Genomic DNA, 13938 nt, shown 5'->3' on the forward strand with positions numbered 1-13938 from the left:
AAAAAAAAAAAAAAAAAAAAATACAAAAGAAGGAATAATCACTGAAGGATTTAACTCCATTTATAAGCTATGAACTACAGGTTTGGCTTAGCCTTGACAAATAAAAGGCATAAATTAGGTTAGAGGATTCTAATTTTTCATCCCGTAGTTGTATTATGACAGTGTTTACTGCAAAGTAGTATTTGTTTTAAATTTAAAATTCAGCATTAGGTTTAGGTGAAGACTTCTGGTTATGAGCTATTGGATCAATTGCTTCTGTCTGATCTTATGCTACGACTGTGTGTGTAGGAAAAATACGAAGAGGCTACTGTCGCACTTGCAGAAATGGAGAAGAGAGCAGTTATGGCAGAATCAATGCTGGAGGCAACCTTACAGTACCAATCTGGCCAACTCAGAGCACAGCCTTCCCCCAGATCTGTGCATTCTTCTCCCAGGTGTGTAATCAACTTTATTTAAAATCCCCTTTCTCAGCCGCCCTGGTTCCAGCTTATCAGTGTTTCTGAAAATGAATTGAAAGTCCTTTAGTTTGTTTAAATTGGAATATTTAATTGCTAGTCTCTTTTTGTAACTCCATTTTTTGGCTCTTGGGTTTCATCCATCGTTTTGTAACAATTCATCAAACAATCAACTACATGTCTCCTCTATAATAACTAAAAAGAATTTATTGGTTTTATTAAGTTATGGGAAACAGTAGCTCTATTAAGTTTGTCTCAGAATTTATTGGTTTTCTTTTTTTTCCCCATAATTTCTTCTCATAGACTGTTCATATGACCAAGTGTCCTAAAATTATTATTACTATTACTATATTAGTATCCATCATCTTGGCTTTCTATAAAGTTGGTGGTAAATAATTTTGGGTTAGTAGTATGATAAAAAACTAAAACATGGCAGAAGAAAAGGTGTTCATTTGTAAACTCGTACTAACATTTTTGGGGCGAGCCTGTGATCTTTATTTATTTTTTGCACTCATTTTTCTTCTGTAAATCAATCTAAATTTTAAATTAAAATGAGGGTTTATTTTTCAGATCTTTGCCATCGGACTCTTCATTACGAAGCAGCCAGGATTCAGCACAGGACTTCCCTACAAGAAAAATAGGTTTGCTTGGTCGACCATTTGGGTTTGGCTGGCGTGATAAAAACAAGGTTACCACCTAATTTCCCCTTACTTTTTTATAGATGTTTATTCTCCTCGAAGTATCTAATCCTTATTTACTACAAATTTATAGACTTGTAAAAAGTTGCAAATTGAAGACTATTTCGTTCTCTCTAATAATATTCCCATATTTTACGAAATCCCTTGATTAACTTCAACCGTAAATTTAAGTACTAAAATTTTTCTTATTCAATTTTCATACATCTTTTAAAAATAAGAAAATAAAAGTAGAGATGTTATCTTTAATTCTAAAAATGTAAAATGAAATGAAATAAGATATATAATTCACAACTTTCTCTCTCAGTAAACTGCTTTCATTAAGAAGAGGAAGGATACAAAAACACAGGCCACCACCAAAACACAGGAGCTGCCAAAATGTAATTACAAGAAAGGATAATAATTGTTGGTAATCAAAGAAAAATTCTTTTTGGTTGATAGACTGTTGTATAAAAATAAGTGCAGAAGAAAGGGCTGGGAAAGAGAGAATGTTTGCCCGAATGAGCTGCAAAGGAAGAAGAGCCTTTCGGACAAGGTTGATTGTAAGACTATGATTACAAAAGAATAAATAGTTTTTTCCGTGGAGTTCTACATGAAGATGCTAACTTATACTATTTAAAAAGAAAGATGTTTTTTTTTTTCTTTCTTTCTTTAATCTCATTTCTCCCTTTCCAAATAAGCCACACAGTAACTTACGAAGATAATTCCTAAGAACCCAAGCTTTATCCTACCAGCCTGTGAGGGCTTCTGATAGCCAGGCATCAATAAGTTCAGGTGTTTTTTTAGACAAAAGAGGACATAGTTATTGGGGAATATCTTTAGGAGCTTCCCTTGAATGTTAAGGCAAGGGACCATAGAAACATCTTAACCTTCTTGGGGACATTAAACTTCAAATTTTTTTAAGGATGTAGTCTTTAGCTTGGCTCAGGTCTCCGTAAGCTTGAGCGAATCTGATTATTAGTGGATGGATCTAATGGACGAAACGACTGAACCACCTTGCCTTGGCTAGCTCCTAATTGAACAAAATCTCTGAAAGGGCACTCAGCTGCCAATTTCTATATCAGAAAGACCTCTTTTGATATCCAACCTCTATTCTCGTTTTTTATAATAAGAAATCGAGCTTTCATTGAAAAATGAAAGAATGTACAAGCTTGTTCTGATTAGTCCTTGCCATATACTTGACTTCTTCTTTTTGGAATCTTTATGATTTTGACTTTGTCGTTTGAATTAGGCATCAAAGTTCTTCAATGAGTTGTTTGGGGAAGACAATTTTTTTAATGACATACTTCATATTCAAAATTGGTCATGGGGTGCACAACTGAGGCCCCACCCTTAATAATATCCTTTGTTATCTGCTCTTTGAACTTAAACTTTCTTATTGCCGGACTATCAATTTAATTCTTTCCAATTATTATTTTGGTAGATGAATAGACTCTATAACTAGTTACCCAACTGCAAATGTGTATTAGTATGCATGTATGTTCGTATCTATGGACTCGATGCAACGAAAAGTAATTCCCCTTTAGTTATCTTCAAACCTAATGATCTAACGTCATGCCCGCTCCATGCCCCACAGGGAAAACCATCCAATCTTGAGGACCCAAATGATGGAAGCAAGACTACTGAGGAGGAAACTACAATCCAGAAAAAAACTACTGATGAAGAGGCACAAAATCCAGGCGTTGAGGAGAAACTCACCAACGTCCTCCACGACAAGGAGTAAAACTCGCATTTTGAAAATGGTACTCGTAGTATATACAAATTCCAATTCACCATTATCTTGAAGTCGCATTTTCTGTATCTGTATATCAATTCAAGCAATAGTTTTCAAGGTTCGTTTCTTTCCGTTTGTTAATTAAGCATAGAAATAAATATCAGGTAGAACCTTTTTTTTGGTTGATTCTTTGTTTGTTCGTTATGTTATAGGATAATAATTGTGCAATCTTTGTATCAAAAATCTTGTCATGGGTCCTATTTAGTAACTGCCTTTTGAATTAGGCCTTCATGACATAATTTCTTACTTCTTTCTTTAGCTTGCACGCATATAGGCTAATTCCACGGGACTACCACTTGATCATATTTGGTTGTCAAGAAACTATTACCTTCTAGGTAGGTGGTAATCATGGATTGAACTAATTCTCTCTAAATCTTCTATTATTATCATGGTTATAGGTTCGCCTTTGATGGTTAAAATGATTTTATTCCAGATGAGTAGATTAGAGAGATTGAGTTTAAGACATAGTGTGACTATTTGGAATTGAATAGTCTATGAGTTACCTTGACAGCCTAATGTAGTAGAAGAGGTGGACGTGTCGTGTGAATAAATGAGGTATGTACAATCTTATCCAACACTCCTACATGGATCAGGATGAGGATGAGGATGAATTGGACATCTAAATTAGCGAATTAAATTCTACAACATTATAACATTAACATAATGTTGTAGACTCTCCATAACGCCTTGCCCCGTTGACGGCCTTTTTACTTTACATATTGAATGCTCCTTCTCATAATTCAAAGGTTAGCGGCTGAAAGTAAAACTAGGCACCATCCCAATTGGCTGTGACGTTTCAGTGTACTATGATTGGTTGGTGACCTAAAACACTGTTTGTTGCCATTTGGCAACAGTTGGCAGTGCCATTTGCAGCTTGAGTCTAATAAAGGCTATTTATAGTAAAATAGTTTAGGGTTGGAACTTGGGGACCATTTTGAGTAGACTTTGTTTAATGAATTTTGAATTATTGTTAAGTATTAGTGGTATTTTGTTGGTTAAATTTCATATTTATTTTATTGGTTAAATTTCTCTCAATTATAAGAACCAAATTTATAATTTAACATATATTTTTTTTATTGTAATGTTGTACAGACGATTGTTTTTTATTAGGTTGTTTCCTATTTTGACCCATCCAAAGCCAGCCCCCTTCCAACCGTACCAAACATGTTATTTTATTAGTAATGTTTCTTGGGGGGTAGATTAGGTATTTAAAATTTGAGACTAGGTATTAAAAATTCGAGATTAGGTAGTCAGCAAATTGTGTTATGTGGATTCCCGATCATATTACATATTTTATACTACATATTATAAACAATAAAAAGTACAAATTAAATATGGAGATATTTTTAATCTTTCAACTTTGTGTAAAAATAACGACTAATTAACCTTTAGTTTTTATATTTTTTCTTGCGTAACAATTTAATTTATAGACTTTAATACGTTATAATTCTCTACATTTTAAAAGTTGTAATAATTTAATCGTAAAGTCCTATGATTTTTATTATGTAGCAATTTGGTCTTATAGTTTACAAATACATCCAACTTTAAAATTTAAAAATGTGGATATAAATTATTACAAATAATTTTTTTAAAAATAATTGAATTGTTGGCTATAATATATATTTATTTATTGATAATGATTTTTGTAATTAAAAAACAGAGATTAAATGCTTTTGAGATACATCCACGGCAACTATAAGGTAATGGTAATTTCAATAATTCCTTGGCTCGACTAAGATATAAATTATGCTCTTCTTTTTCATACATTTATTTATAATCATAAGGCATGCATTTAAGTCATTTTCGTAAATAATGTATATTATTATTATCATCATTATTATTATTATTATTAAATGAAAGTCAAAATTACAGGTTTAGCATTTTCAATCCTTGCTATGGCGGTTTGAAGGTATTATTTAGATGAACAAATTTTTTATAAATATTTATGGCTGAAATATCTCTGTACCTTATTATTTGTAAAGCTATATTTTAAGAATATAAAATTGAGAATAATAGTACAAATAATTCTCTCCTCATATTCTCTTGTCACTATATGAAGCATTTGGACAAAAGCTCTACAATTATGAAATAAATATATGTTATATGAATGTATATATATATATATATATATATATATATTCTTTTTTGTTAATAGCATATTAACTGTAATTAACTTGTAAATAATAAAAATTGATTTATTTACCAAAATGCTTAGGTTAAAATTGATTCAATTAAAATAAAGTTTTATGTGTATTTTTTTATATTCTAGTTTAGTTTAATTTTGTGACTAACTGGTTTTTGAAGCTTCCACGTACTTACCATTTTAATTTAATATTTCAAAGATTTTTGTTTATAATATTTTTTGTCTATCAAATTATATAAATTATTTATGAATTTAATATAAAATTTAAGGGTTGATCAGACTATACTTTAATTTTTTTTAATTTAATTTTAAAAGAACAAAAATCCGTAAAATTAAAGGACGTTTCTGAAAAAAATAAAAATAAAAAATAAAAGAAGCCTGGTAAGAAAAGAAGAAGATATATACGGGGAAGGGAAGAGTGTTGAGTTTTAACCTTCTCTGTGGACTACGGTGATACTCTCTGTGAGCTACCAGAGAGGGAGAGAGAGAGAATTCGCCATGGGATGGTTTCTCTGTTCTGGAAGTTCAAATAAGAAGGAAAAGAAGCAGCAGGTTCACAAGGAAGACGATCCGATCCCATCAACTTCAGGTAAAAGTTTATGAACATTGTTCAGTAATCTCTCGCTCCCATTTGCTTCAATTGGAGAATCTACTGAAGTTTTTATGTAAATGTACACTGCGGATTTTAGCTTCCTCAACTTTTGATTTAGAATCCTTTGGCAATAGCAATGGTCCTGCCATTTTGGGGGATTAACTAGGATTTCGAATGGGGTCTTCTTTGTTTTTTCGAGCTTGTTTTTGTTCATGAGGTATTCGGGTTTGTTTTCAGCTTGAATTGAGTGAAACAAAGCGGATTTGTTCTTGAGTTTTTTTCCCCCTGTTGAGCATTGTTGGAGGCTCTTTGAAATGGTTTGAAACTTTAATTTCTCTTAGCGGATTGTTTTTTTTTTTTTTGTTTTTTTTTAGAATTCCAATTTCGATTTTCTTTTCCGTTCATGCATCAATCTTTTCATCTTGGGTTGTTGGACTGTTAGATGTCATCTTGTTTAAGATCAGACTGTCATAAAATACTTCCTGTTTTCTTTTTTGGGAAAAATAATCCTATTGTTTGCAAGTATTCTGGTCTCTCATGAATGCAGCTAATGCTGATGATGGATCTCATTTCCTACCGTTCTATTAAATATGTGAGAATCATTCCATGTTACCTGTAATTTCTTTTTCAATGATGATCGTTTATTTTAATTATCAAAATTTCCTTTTGATTCCTTTGCAAAAAATTTTACTGAACATTATGTTTTATATGCAGAAAAATTGATGGTAAAGGGGTCGTTTAATGGGAAGAACGAGGCTCTAAAAGATGGAAGTTCTGATCAGATTTCAGCACAAACAATTACATTCTCATTCCGAGAGTTGGCTGCTGCAACAAAGTATTTTAGAGCAGACTGTCTTTTAGGTGAAGGAGGTTTCGGTCAAGTATATAAAGGACGACTGGAGAGCATACATCAGGTAGATTTTAGGTTTTCTTTTCTTTAACGGGGTAAACATGACAATGATCGAGTTTTTAGTACCTTAAACTCGCATCATTTGACACATTCCGCAACACACACGTTCTTAAGTCAAGTTTGTTTTCACAAGCTTAATGTTCTATTGCTTTATTTCTTCATCCATGAAGTCGGTATTGGGTATCTCTGCTATATATGCTGCAAGATTGAACAGTCCTAAAATGTTTAGCTATCTTTTGCCATAGGATGCAATTTCGTGGAAACATTTCTTACCAATATAGCTGACCTCACTCGTATCAATGTTGTTATTTTATCGTCAGCCAGTAATTTGCATAATGAAGATAGCTCAGTTGGCATGTTAGCAGTAACTTTGCACCCCTTCCCCTTTCCATTGATCTTATTGCAGCTCATATTGAACATTATGATGATCTAGCTAAGATAAATATGGTTGAGATTATTAAATCATTCTATGATTATTCATTCTTCGTTATGAGAAACAATTGAAATTTGTATCTTGAATATACTTATAAAAACTGTCAGAAGAAATGTAGTGATTAGCAAAAAGAATTTCTTTTGTTGACTTACTCATTGCTAAAATCATCCATTCGACATTTGAGCCTGCGAATTTGTCATAATATATGTATTGGACTGAAAACCGTCAATAGAAATGGAGTTACTGGCAAAGATTTGGCATTGTTTATAGCTAACTAAATAAATAGGAAGGAAAATAAAGCTGTAAAGTTGTGTACTCTCTCTCTCTCTGTCTCATGCACCTAAGGCACAGATAACAAAATCTAAAGAAAAAAGGAAATGGACCAAATAGACAATTTACTGTTTGTTTGAAAGCCTTTATTTAAATTACTGCACGGTTTTGAATTTCTACACTCGTTCGTTGCTGGGACATGCCTTGGTGGGTGGTGCTTGAAGGTTCTGATCTTTATTCATCTGTTGAGTACAGGTAGTTGCCATCAAGCAACTTGATCGAAATGGGCTACAAGGAAACAGGGAGTTCCTCGTTGAAGTACTAATGTTAAGCCTACTCCATCATCCAAATCTTGTTAATTTAATTGGCTATTGTGCGGATGGTGATCAGAGACTTTTGGTTTATGAATACATGCCATTGGGATCTTTGGAAGACCATCTACATGGTTTGCATCTATCACATTGTCCATTATCTTCATTTTTCAGTCATCTTACCCTTCTGAATACTTGTTTAATCTTGTTTCTTTTGAGGTAATGACATTGTCATAAAATGCTTGTGCCAGATCTTCCACCTGATAAAAAACGACTCGACTGGAATACAAGAATGAAAATAGCTGCTGGTGCTGCAAAGGGCTTAGAGTATTTACATGACAAAGCTAACCCCCCAGTTATATATCGTGATCTGAAATGCTCTAACATCCTGCTCGGTGAAGATTACCATCCCAAGTTATCCGATTTTGGCTTAGCAAAATTGGGCCCTGTGGGGGATAACACTCATGTGTCCACAAGAGTGATGGGAACTTATGGATACTGTGCTCCTGAGTATGCAATGACTGGCCAGCTCACTTTAAAATCAGATGTTTATAGCTTTGGAGTCGTTCTGCTTGAAATTATTACCGGCAGAAAAGCGATTGACAATTCAAGAGCCGCAGGGGAACATAATTTGGTAGCATGGGTAGAAATCCATCCTCTTTTTTCATCTTCAGTTATCCAGTTCATGCCTTCCAATTTTTCTTTGTTACATCAGTATAATATGCGTTCTAAAGATCATGAAGGCAGCAACATTATTATTATGATTATTTTTTTGTTTGTAAGAAGCTGAACCATGATTGTCTGCTGTCATTTGTTTGAGTATTCATTTAGAGATTTTGAATTTTGTGGATCTAGCTTTCTTCCGTCAATTCCTTGGCATATTACAGTTCAGATACTCGAGCTCTATCTTAGTAAATATATAATATGCTGCATTTTCAATGTATTTATGTCAGATGATATGATTTCCTACGTGAATAGTTATTTATATGTATAATAAATATGGGGAAGATCATATATTCATAGTCTGAAAAATCTTACTTTTCTTCATCTCAGGCACACCCCTTATTTAAAGACAGAAGGAAATTTTGGCAGATGGCTGATCCATTGCTCCAAGGACAGTACCCAGTCAGAGGCTTGTACCAAGCTCTTGCAGTAGCTGCAATGTGTGCTCAGGAACAGCCTCATATGCGACCCCTTATTGCGGATGTCGTCACAGCCCTGACATACCTTGCCTCCCAAAAATTCGATCCCGAATCCCAGACAGTTCAAAACACTCACAGTAGCTCGTCCACGCCTAGATCTTCTAGAAGAGAACTGTGAATTTGTTCAGACAAGAAACTAGCATGAAACCAACCAATATGTTCAAAATCTAATCATCTGATTGTTGCAATCTTCATAACCCCTTCTCAGCTTTCTCTATGTTTCCATGCTCTGATGCAATGAACGAGTACACAGGCATGTCTCATGGTGTCTGTTTATTAACCTCTTCTAAGCTGCAGTTGCATACCAGATAGCTCCTCCTCTACTCCCAGGTTTTGATCTCCTCAGAAAACTTTTAATTCTTTTGTGATAATTTTTATAATTTATTCTTCCTCGCCTGCTTCAATCCGTTTGCTTCTCCACCTCCCCTCTCCTTTCTGTTTATTTTGCACAAGATTCTTTATGTACAATTGAGCTTGGTGTTTTTTTGTATCTATATAGAAATAGATCTCTGCTTCAAGGATAGGAGCAGAACTAATAGATGGGACACAATTTCTCCCTTGATCTGCCTTGTTTCCAAAGCTTTTATGATTTTTTTTTAATTTTATTTTACTTGGTTCTGTGATAGATTGTTTATTTTTAGTTCAACAAATGTAGAAATGAGAGATGGAGGCTCTAATTAGTTCAAATGGACGCTGTAATTACATGTTTTGAAGCCATTGAAAATGAGTTAAAACCGTCCAGGCAAGATGAAATGAATTCCCTTTTATTAGTATAGGCTCACATCCTGCTCGACTTCTCAGGATCGGCACGACCACATTTTGCAATGTGGTAGTAAGAGTGTGTATGAGTTGGGTTGGATTGGATTTGGTTAATGGATATTACAAGTTAGTTAAACTATTCAAATTGTAAACTTATCTTAAGTGTTCTAACATACAATATAATCTTTGAGTCGGTTTTCTGTATTCCTATTATTTTTTATTTTAAGAATTTCACACCTAATGGAGAGATGAATATTCAGATTCTCTTGGAAGAAAAAGATACGTATTAATTGCTGAGTTATTATTTTGTTGGTTTGGTTGGTGGAGTTGGGTGAAATTTTTTAATAGGTTACATTTGATAACTATTTTGTTTTGTTTTTTTTTAAAAAAAAATTATGTTTTTTAAAATATTTGAAAAAAACGTTAAAGTTTATCATTAATAACTTTAAAATGTTAAAAAATAACGCATAGCTTAATAGTAATTGACACGTACTCTTTACATTGATACATTGAAGATGGAGTCTCAAATCTCGTATCTCAAATTTGTTGTACTAAAAGAATTACGAACGTGGAAGTCAATTGGGCTTGCTGATTAGCTATAGCAGCAAGGAATTGAGCTTAAAAACTTTGCTTGCTCGGAGAACGAGAATTAGTACTTGCTATCTAAGAATTGCTCCATGAAGATGCTTACAAAATTCGAAAAGATTGACATTCTTGAACTATTAGGTGCGCAGTGTCACAAGGACATCAGAGTGTGAAGAACCAAAATGAAAGAACTAAAATTGAGAATCAAAATCATATTTAAACTATAACTTTAATCATTTTACATTGATTTCAATACAATTTCAAAATATCAATGAAAGAGAATACATCCTGGAGCTACTTTAGCTGCTATGAATGGCTCAGATTGACTTGTGCCTCTGAAGCACAGTCACAATCGATGCCCACATTTCTAAGTTCTAACTTGGAAGCAAAACTACTCTATCAGAAGTACAAGAGTTTACCCACTTCCCAATTCTGACCATTTTATTTACTCCAACTTGTGCTAATAAAAAGATGTAACAATATGCACTTGTTTTCAAATGCAAAGAATATATTTGATATATTGACTTACCACACAATACATTACAATATTTCAGGCTGCAGCTGATTGTTTGTGGTTGAGGTCCTCCAGATTAAGTGCCTGAAGCAACTTCGGCCAGGATTCCGGAATTCCTCCTGGAAGTTCAAACTCTAATAGCTTCCCCCGTCTACGGTAGTATTCCTCGACGGGTTGAGTCTGCAAGAACGATTCTTCTTAAGCATTATCGAATCAATGGCGTAAAATATATGTTCTTAAGCATTATCGAATCAATGGCGTAAAATATTTCTTATTAAGCATTATCGAATCAATGGCGTAAAGTACTAAATGTGAAGATGAACAATGTAGCAAGGATCAGCCACATGATGCAGACATGTTTGTATGACATAACACAAGGATGGCAACACTTGGCGAGTCAATAGCTCCGCCAGAGTAAACGTTTTTTGTTTCGAACATGTGACCGCACACAAAACGCGACACCCATGCAAAAAGAAAGTACCAGAGGAACTATCCATATTCTTTGACTTCGTTACGAAGTTACAAATATGAAAAATGCACAAAACTACCTCCCGTCTTCAAAGAGCTCGTGCTTGAAGTCTAAAAGACGAAATGCGTAATTTAATTCATGAAAACATTGGTAGTAAACATTTTGTAATGAACTCATACCGTTTCTTTATATATTCGGAGACGTTCCTTAACAACTTCTTCAGTATCATCTGATCGTGTGATAAGTTTAGATGCACAGTTAGGAGGAGGAAGAAGGGGAGCCATGTATAATTCAGGTCTGCCTTCCTTATCCTTGATGTCAATACAGGAAACGTTATAATTTCCTCCACACTCACTGCATATTCTCCTACCAAGGCATTTCGCGAGCAGTGCTTCTTCTCGCAGCTTTAGATTAATCACCAAATCAATATCAGTCACCCCCTCCATTATTTCCTGAAAATGAAAGGGAAAAAAATGAACATGAGCCAGCATGATAGACCCATATAAGGCTAACAAAAAAGAACAAGAAATTAATGAACTTTTGCCATCAAAATAAGAAAAGTTTATTACGGGTCATCAAAGATTTCTCGTTCAACAACAAGCATTTCCATATTATACATAAATAGAGGTTCCTTGTTATTTGCACGTTTGTCTCAGAGAAAGTCATTAATCATATAAACTCATTTGCAAGGAGAACTGCAGAAAATAAAAAGCTCTGATCCCTTGAAGAGCACCAAGAGACGGAATTTATTCTTGTCAACATGCAAAGATTTCGCCAAGACTGTAATTGAGATTCCATACAAAAGGCGTCATGATGTTGAAAAACAAAGAAAAAATCCTTATACAACAAAGATCTCACCGCTTGTCTAATAGTTCGAGGGAAGCCATCAAGAAGGAACCCAGATTCACCCTTAGCTTCACCAGCTTTAAGACGTTTGGATAATAAATCAAATATGATTTCATTTGAAACCAATTTTCCTTGTCTAACAATCTCTGCAAGCTGCGAAAGTTCGAGGCATGAATTAAAGGGCTTGCGATCGACTTTCAAAGTGAAGGTAATTCTCCTTCTAACTCATCGTAGTCATTCTGAATGAATTCACTTCCGTAAATCAATGTACAAAACAACATGGTCAATAATTCTAACTAGTTAAGATGTGGGTTTTTTCCAAAACTATAGGGATTTTATAGCATTGGATTAATCGTTCACTTGCATAAAATGGGATCAGCGAAATGATAATGCAAATCCAGATTCACGCATGAATAAACAGAAGCCATTGTAGGCGACAAAATTTTTACATGCATAGAATCTGTCATGACACCATGAGACATGCCAAAAGATCACTTCAGTCCAATTCCTGTAAGTGATCGCTAGAAACGTTAATGTGGCATGATTCACTGCTTCAGATTGGGAACAGAACAGTACCCAAGAGAAAGAGGAAGAAGAAGAAGCCTGATTCATAGTAACCCTCACGAATTTCTGTCTTCTTTCAGGGGCAGAAATTTAGGATTTATTCGGTTCCCACATGCAATATAACCAAACAAGATGCTCGATACAACATCTTCCATGATCACAATTTTCAACTTCAGAATCGACCCATTATTTCAACGATCATTTCCGTAAGAAGACACGGTTGCCGTCACATAAATCATAATCAATTCGATCTCTTAGTCATTTTGATCCCTATTTTCCGACTACGCAAAGAAACTAAACGTGCATCCCCTCTCAAATACAAAATTAACGAACAGCCAAAAACCAGATGAAATTGAACAGAACAATTCTCAATTCTTAACAGAACAAAACCAAACGAAACCAAAAAAAAACCTGAGAAGCGAGAGGACCAGAGGAAGAGAGCTCCTCACGGACGAGATCACCGGTGGCGATATGAGGAACACCAAGCAAACTGGAGAGCCGAGACGCATAAGTTCCTTTCCCAACCCCAGGACACCCCAGAAAAACCCACTTCACATTCCTATCCGTGGGACGATCACCGCGTGAAGGTGCAGAGCTCCCGCTCAGCATCGACGATTTGAGGTCTACTTCAGACTTCAAAGAAGAAGAAGAAGAAGAAAAGGCCTTCAACAGAGCATAACGGCAAAACATGGAGGAAGAGAAGGTCGTCGCCGACGCCCTCGCTCCGGCAAAGCGGTAGAGTGGCGCCATGATTAGGCGGTGCAGATTGAGAATTACAGAGAGAAAAGGGGAGAGGCTTTCCGATTTGAACAAAGTTGTGGCCGAGTAAAAGTCTATTTTAGTCTCTTTTTTTTTGCAAACCGTGGCTTTCTTCCCTTCCTCTCTTTGTTTCTCTCTCAACCTTCAATGCTTTCCTTTTCAACTGAAAAAATATTTGAGTCTCGATTTTCACGTGTAAATATATATATATATATTGGTATATAATCAATAGATATATAAGATAAGATATTAATTATTATCTTAAATATTAATGGTCTGATTCTTTACTGTTCCACTGTGTGTATATATATTCGTAAAGTAAAGATTCTGACATTTAGTTCAAAATAGATAAACATTTTGCTTTGATGATATCCATAGGTCAACCCATTCGACGAATCAATCTTAGATCCATTTGGTTGCGGGTCTATTTATATTCGTTCAATGCAGGATACATTTTACTCTAATGTTATAGTGGAGAGGGCTGTCATCGATCTATACAATTTATTTTCTTGTTATTTGATGTTGATGGCTCTTTTCTAATTGTTAATCATTCAACTCGTACAAGTAATGTAATATGTCAATGTTGCACGATAATTAATGGAGTATACAAATACTGCATTCCTAATTTTAGAATATGAAATTATAAGAGCCACAATC

At 34.4% G+C, this 13938-nt stretch overlaps 3 protein-coding genes across 5 annotated transcripts in view; 2 read left to right on the top strand and 1 right to left on the bottom strand.

Moving 5' to 3' along the window:
• Nucleotides 1–3163, top strand: part of LOC111482595 (TBC1 domain family member 8B-like) — an 11820-nt gene extending 8657 nt beyond the window's left edge. Inside the window, exons 16-18 of the mRNA XM_023128441.1 lie at nt 289–434; nt 1026–1143; nt 2727–3163. Of these exons, the coding sequence (XP_022984209.1) occupies nt 289–434; nt 1026–1143; nt 2727–2873 (411 nt within the window). The 3' untranslated portion in view covers nt 2874–3163. The remainder of the gene's footprint in view (nt 1–288; nt 435–1025; nt 1144–2726) is intronic.
• A 2322-nt stretch (nt 3164–5485) lies between these two features.
• On the top strand, nt 5486–9347 carry LOC111488076 (serine/threonine-protein kinase PBL27-like). 2 transcript variants are annotated; one of them, XM_023135713.1, is made up of 6 exons: nt 5617–5656; nt 6207–6251; nt 6374–6573; nt 7528–7717; nt 7835–8226; nt 8637–9347. In XM_023135713.1, exons 3-6 carry the CDS (start codon nt 6382–6384, stop codon nt 8901–8903), a joined length of 1041 nt encoding a protein of 346 aa, XP_022991481.1. In that variant the 5' UTR covers nt 5617–5656; nt 6207–6251; nt 6374–6381; the 3' UTR covers nt 8904–9347. The 2 variants fall into 2 exon arrangements, with proteins under 2 accessions (XP_022991472.1, XP_022991481.1); XM_023135704.1 differs by lacking the exon at nt 6207–6251 and having other exon boundaries at nt 5486–5656.
• Nucleotides 9348–10321: 974 nt separating this feature from the next.
• Nucleotides 10322–13406, bottom strand: LOC111487004 (probable adenylate kinase 6, chloroplastic). Of its 2 annotated transcripts, XM_023134209.1 has the most exons (4): nt 12934–13402; nt 11971–12111; nt 11292–11564; nt 10322–10823 (listed from the first exon to the last, which is right to left on the bottom strand). In XM_023134209.1, exons 1-4 carry the CDS (start codon nt 13270–13272, stop codon nt 10680–10682), a joined length of 897 nt encoding a protein of 298 aa, XP_022989977.1. In that variant the 5' UTR covers nt 13273–13402; the 3' UTR covers nt 10322–10679. The 2 variants fall into 2 exon arrangements, with proteins under 2 accessions (XP_022989977.1, XP_022989983.1); XM_023134215.1 differs by lacking the exon at nt 11971–12111 and having other exon boundaries at nt 12934–13406.
• Between the last annotated feature and the right edge of the window lie 532 nt (nt 13407–13938).

The sequence above is a fragment of the Cucurbita maxima genome, unplaced genomic scaffold (genome assembly GCF_002738345.1).
Source record: "Cucurbita maxima cultivar Rimu unplaced genomic scaffold, Cmax_1.0 Cma_Scf00001, whole genome shotgun sequence".
Lineage (NCBI taxonomy): Eukaryota > Viridiplantae > Streptophyta > Magnoliopsida > Cucurbitales > Cucurbitaceae > Cucurbita > Cucurbita maxima.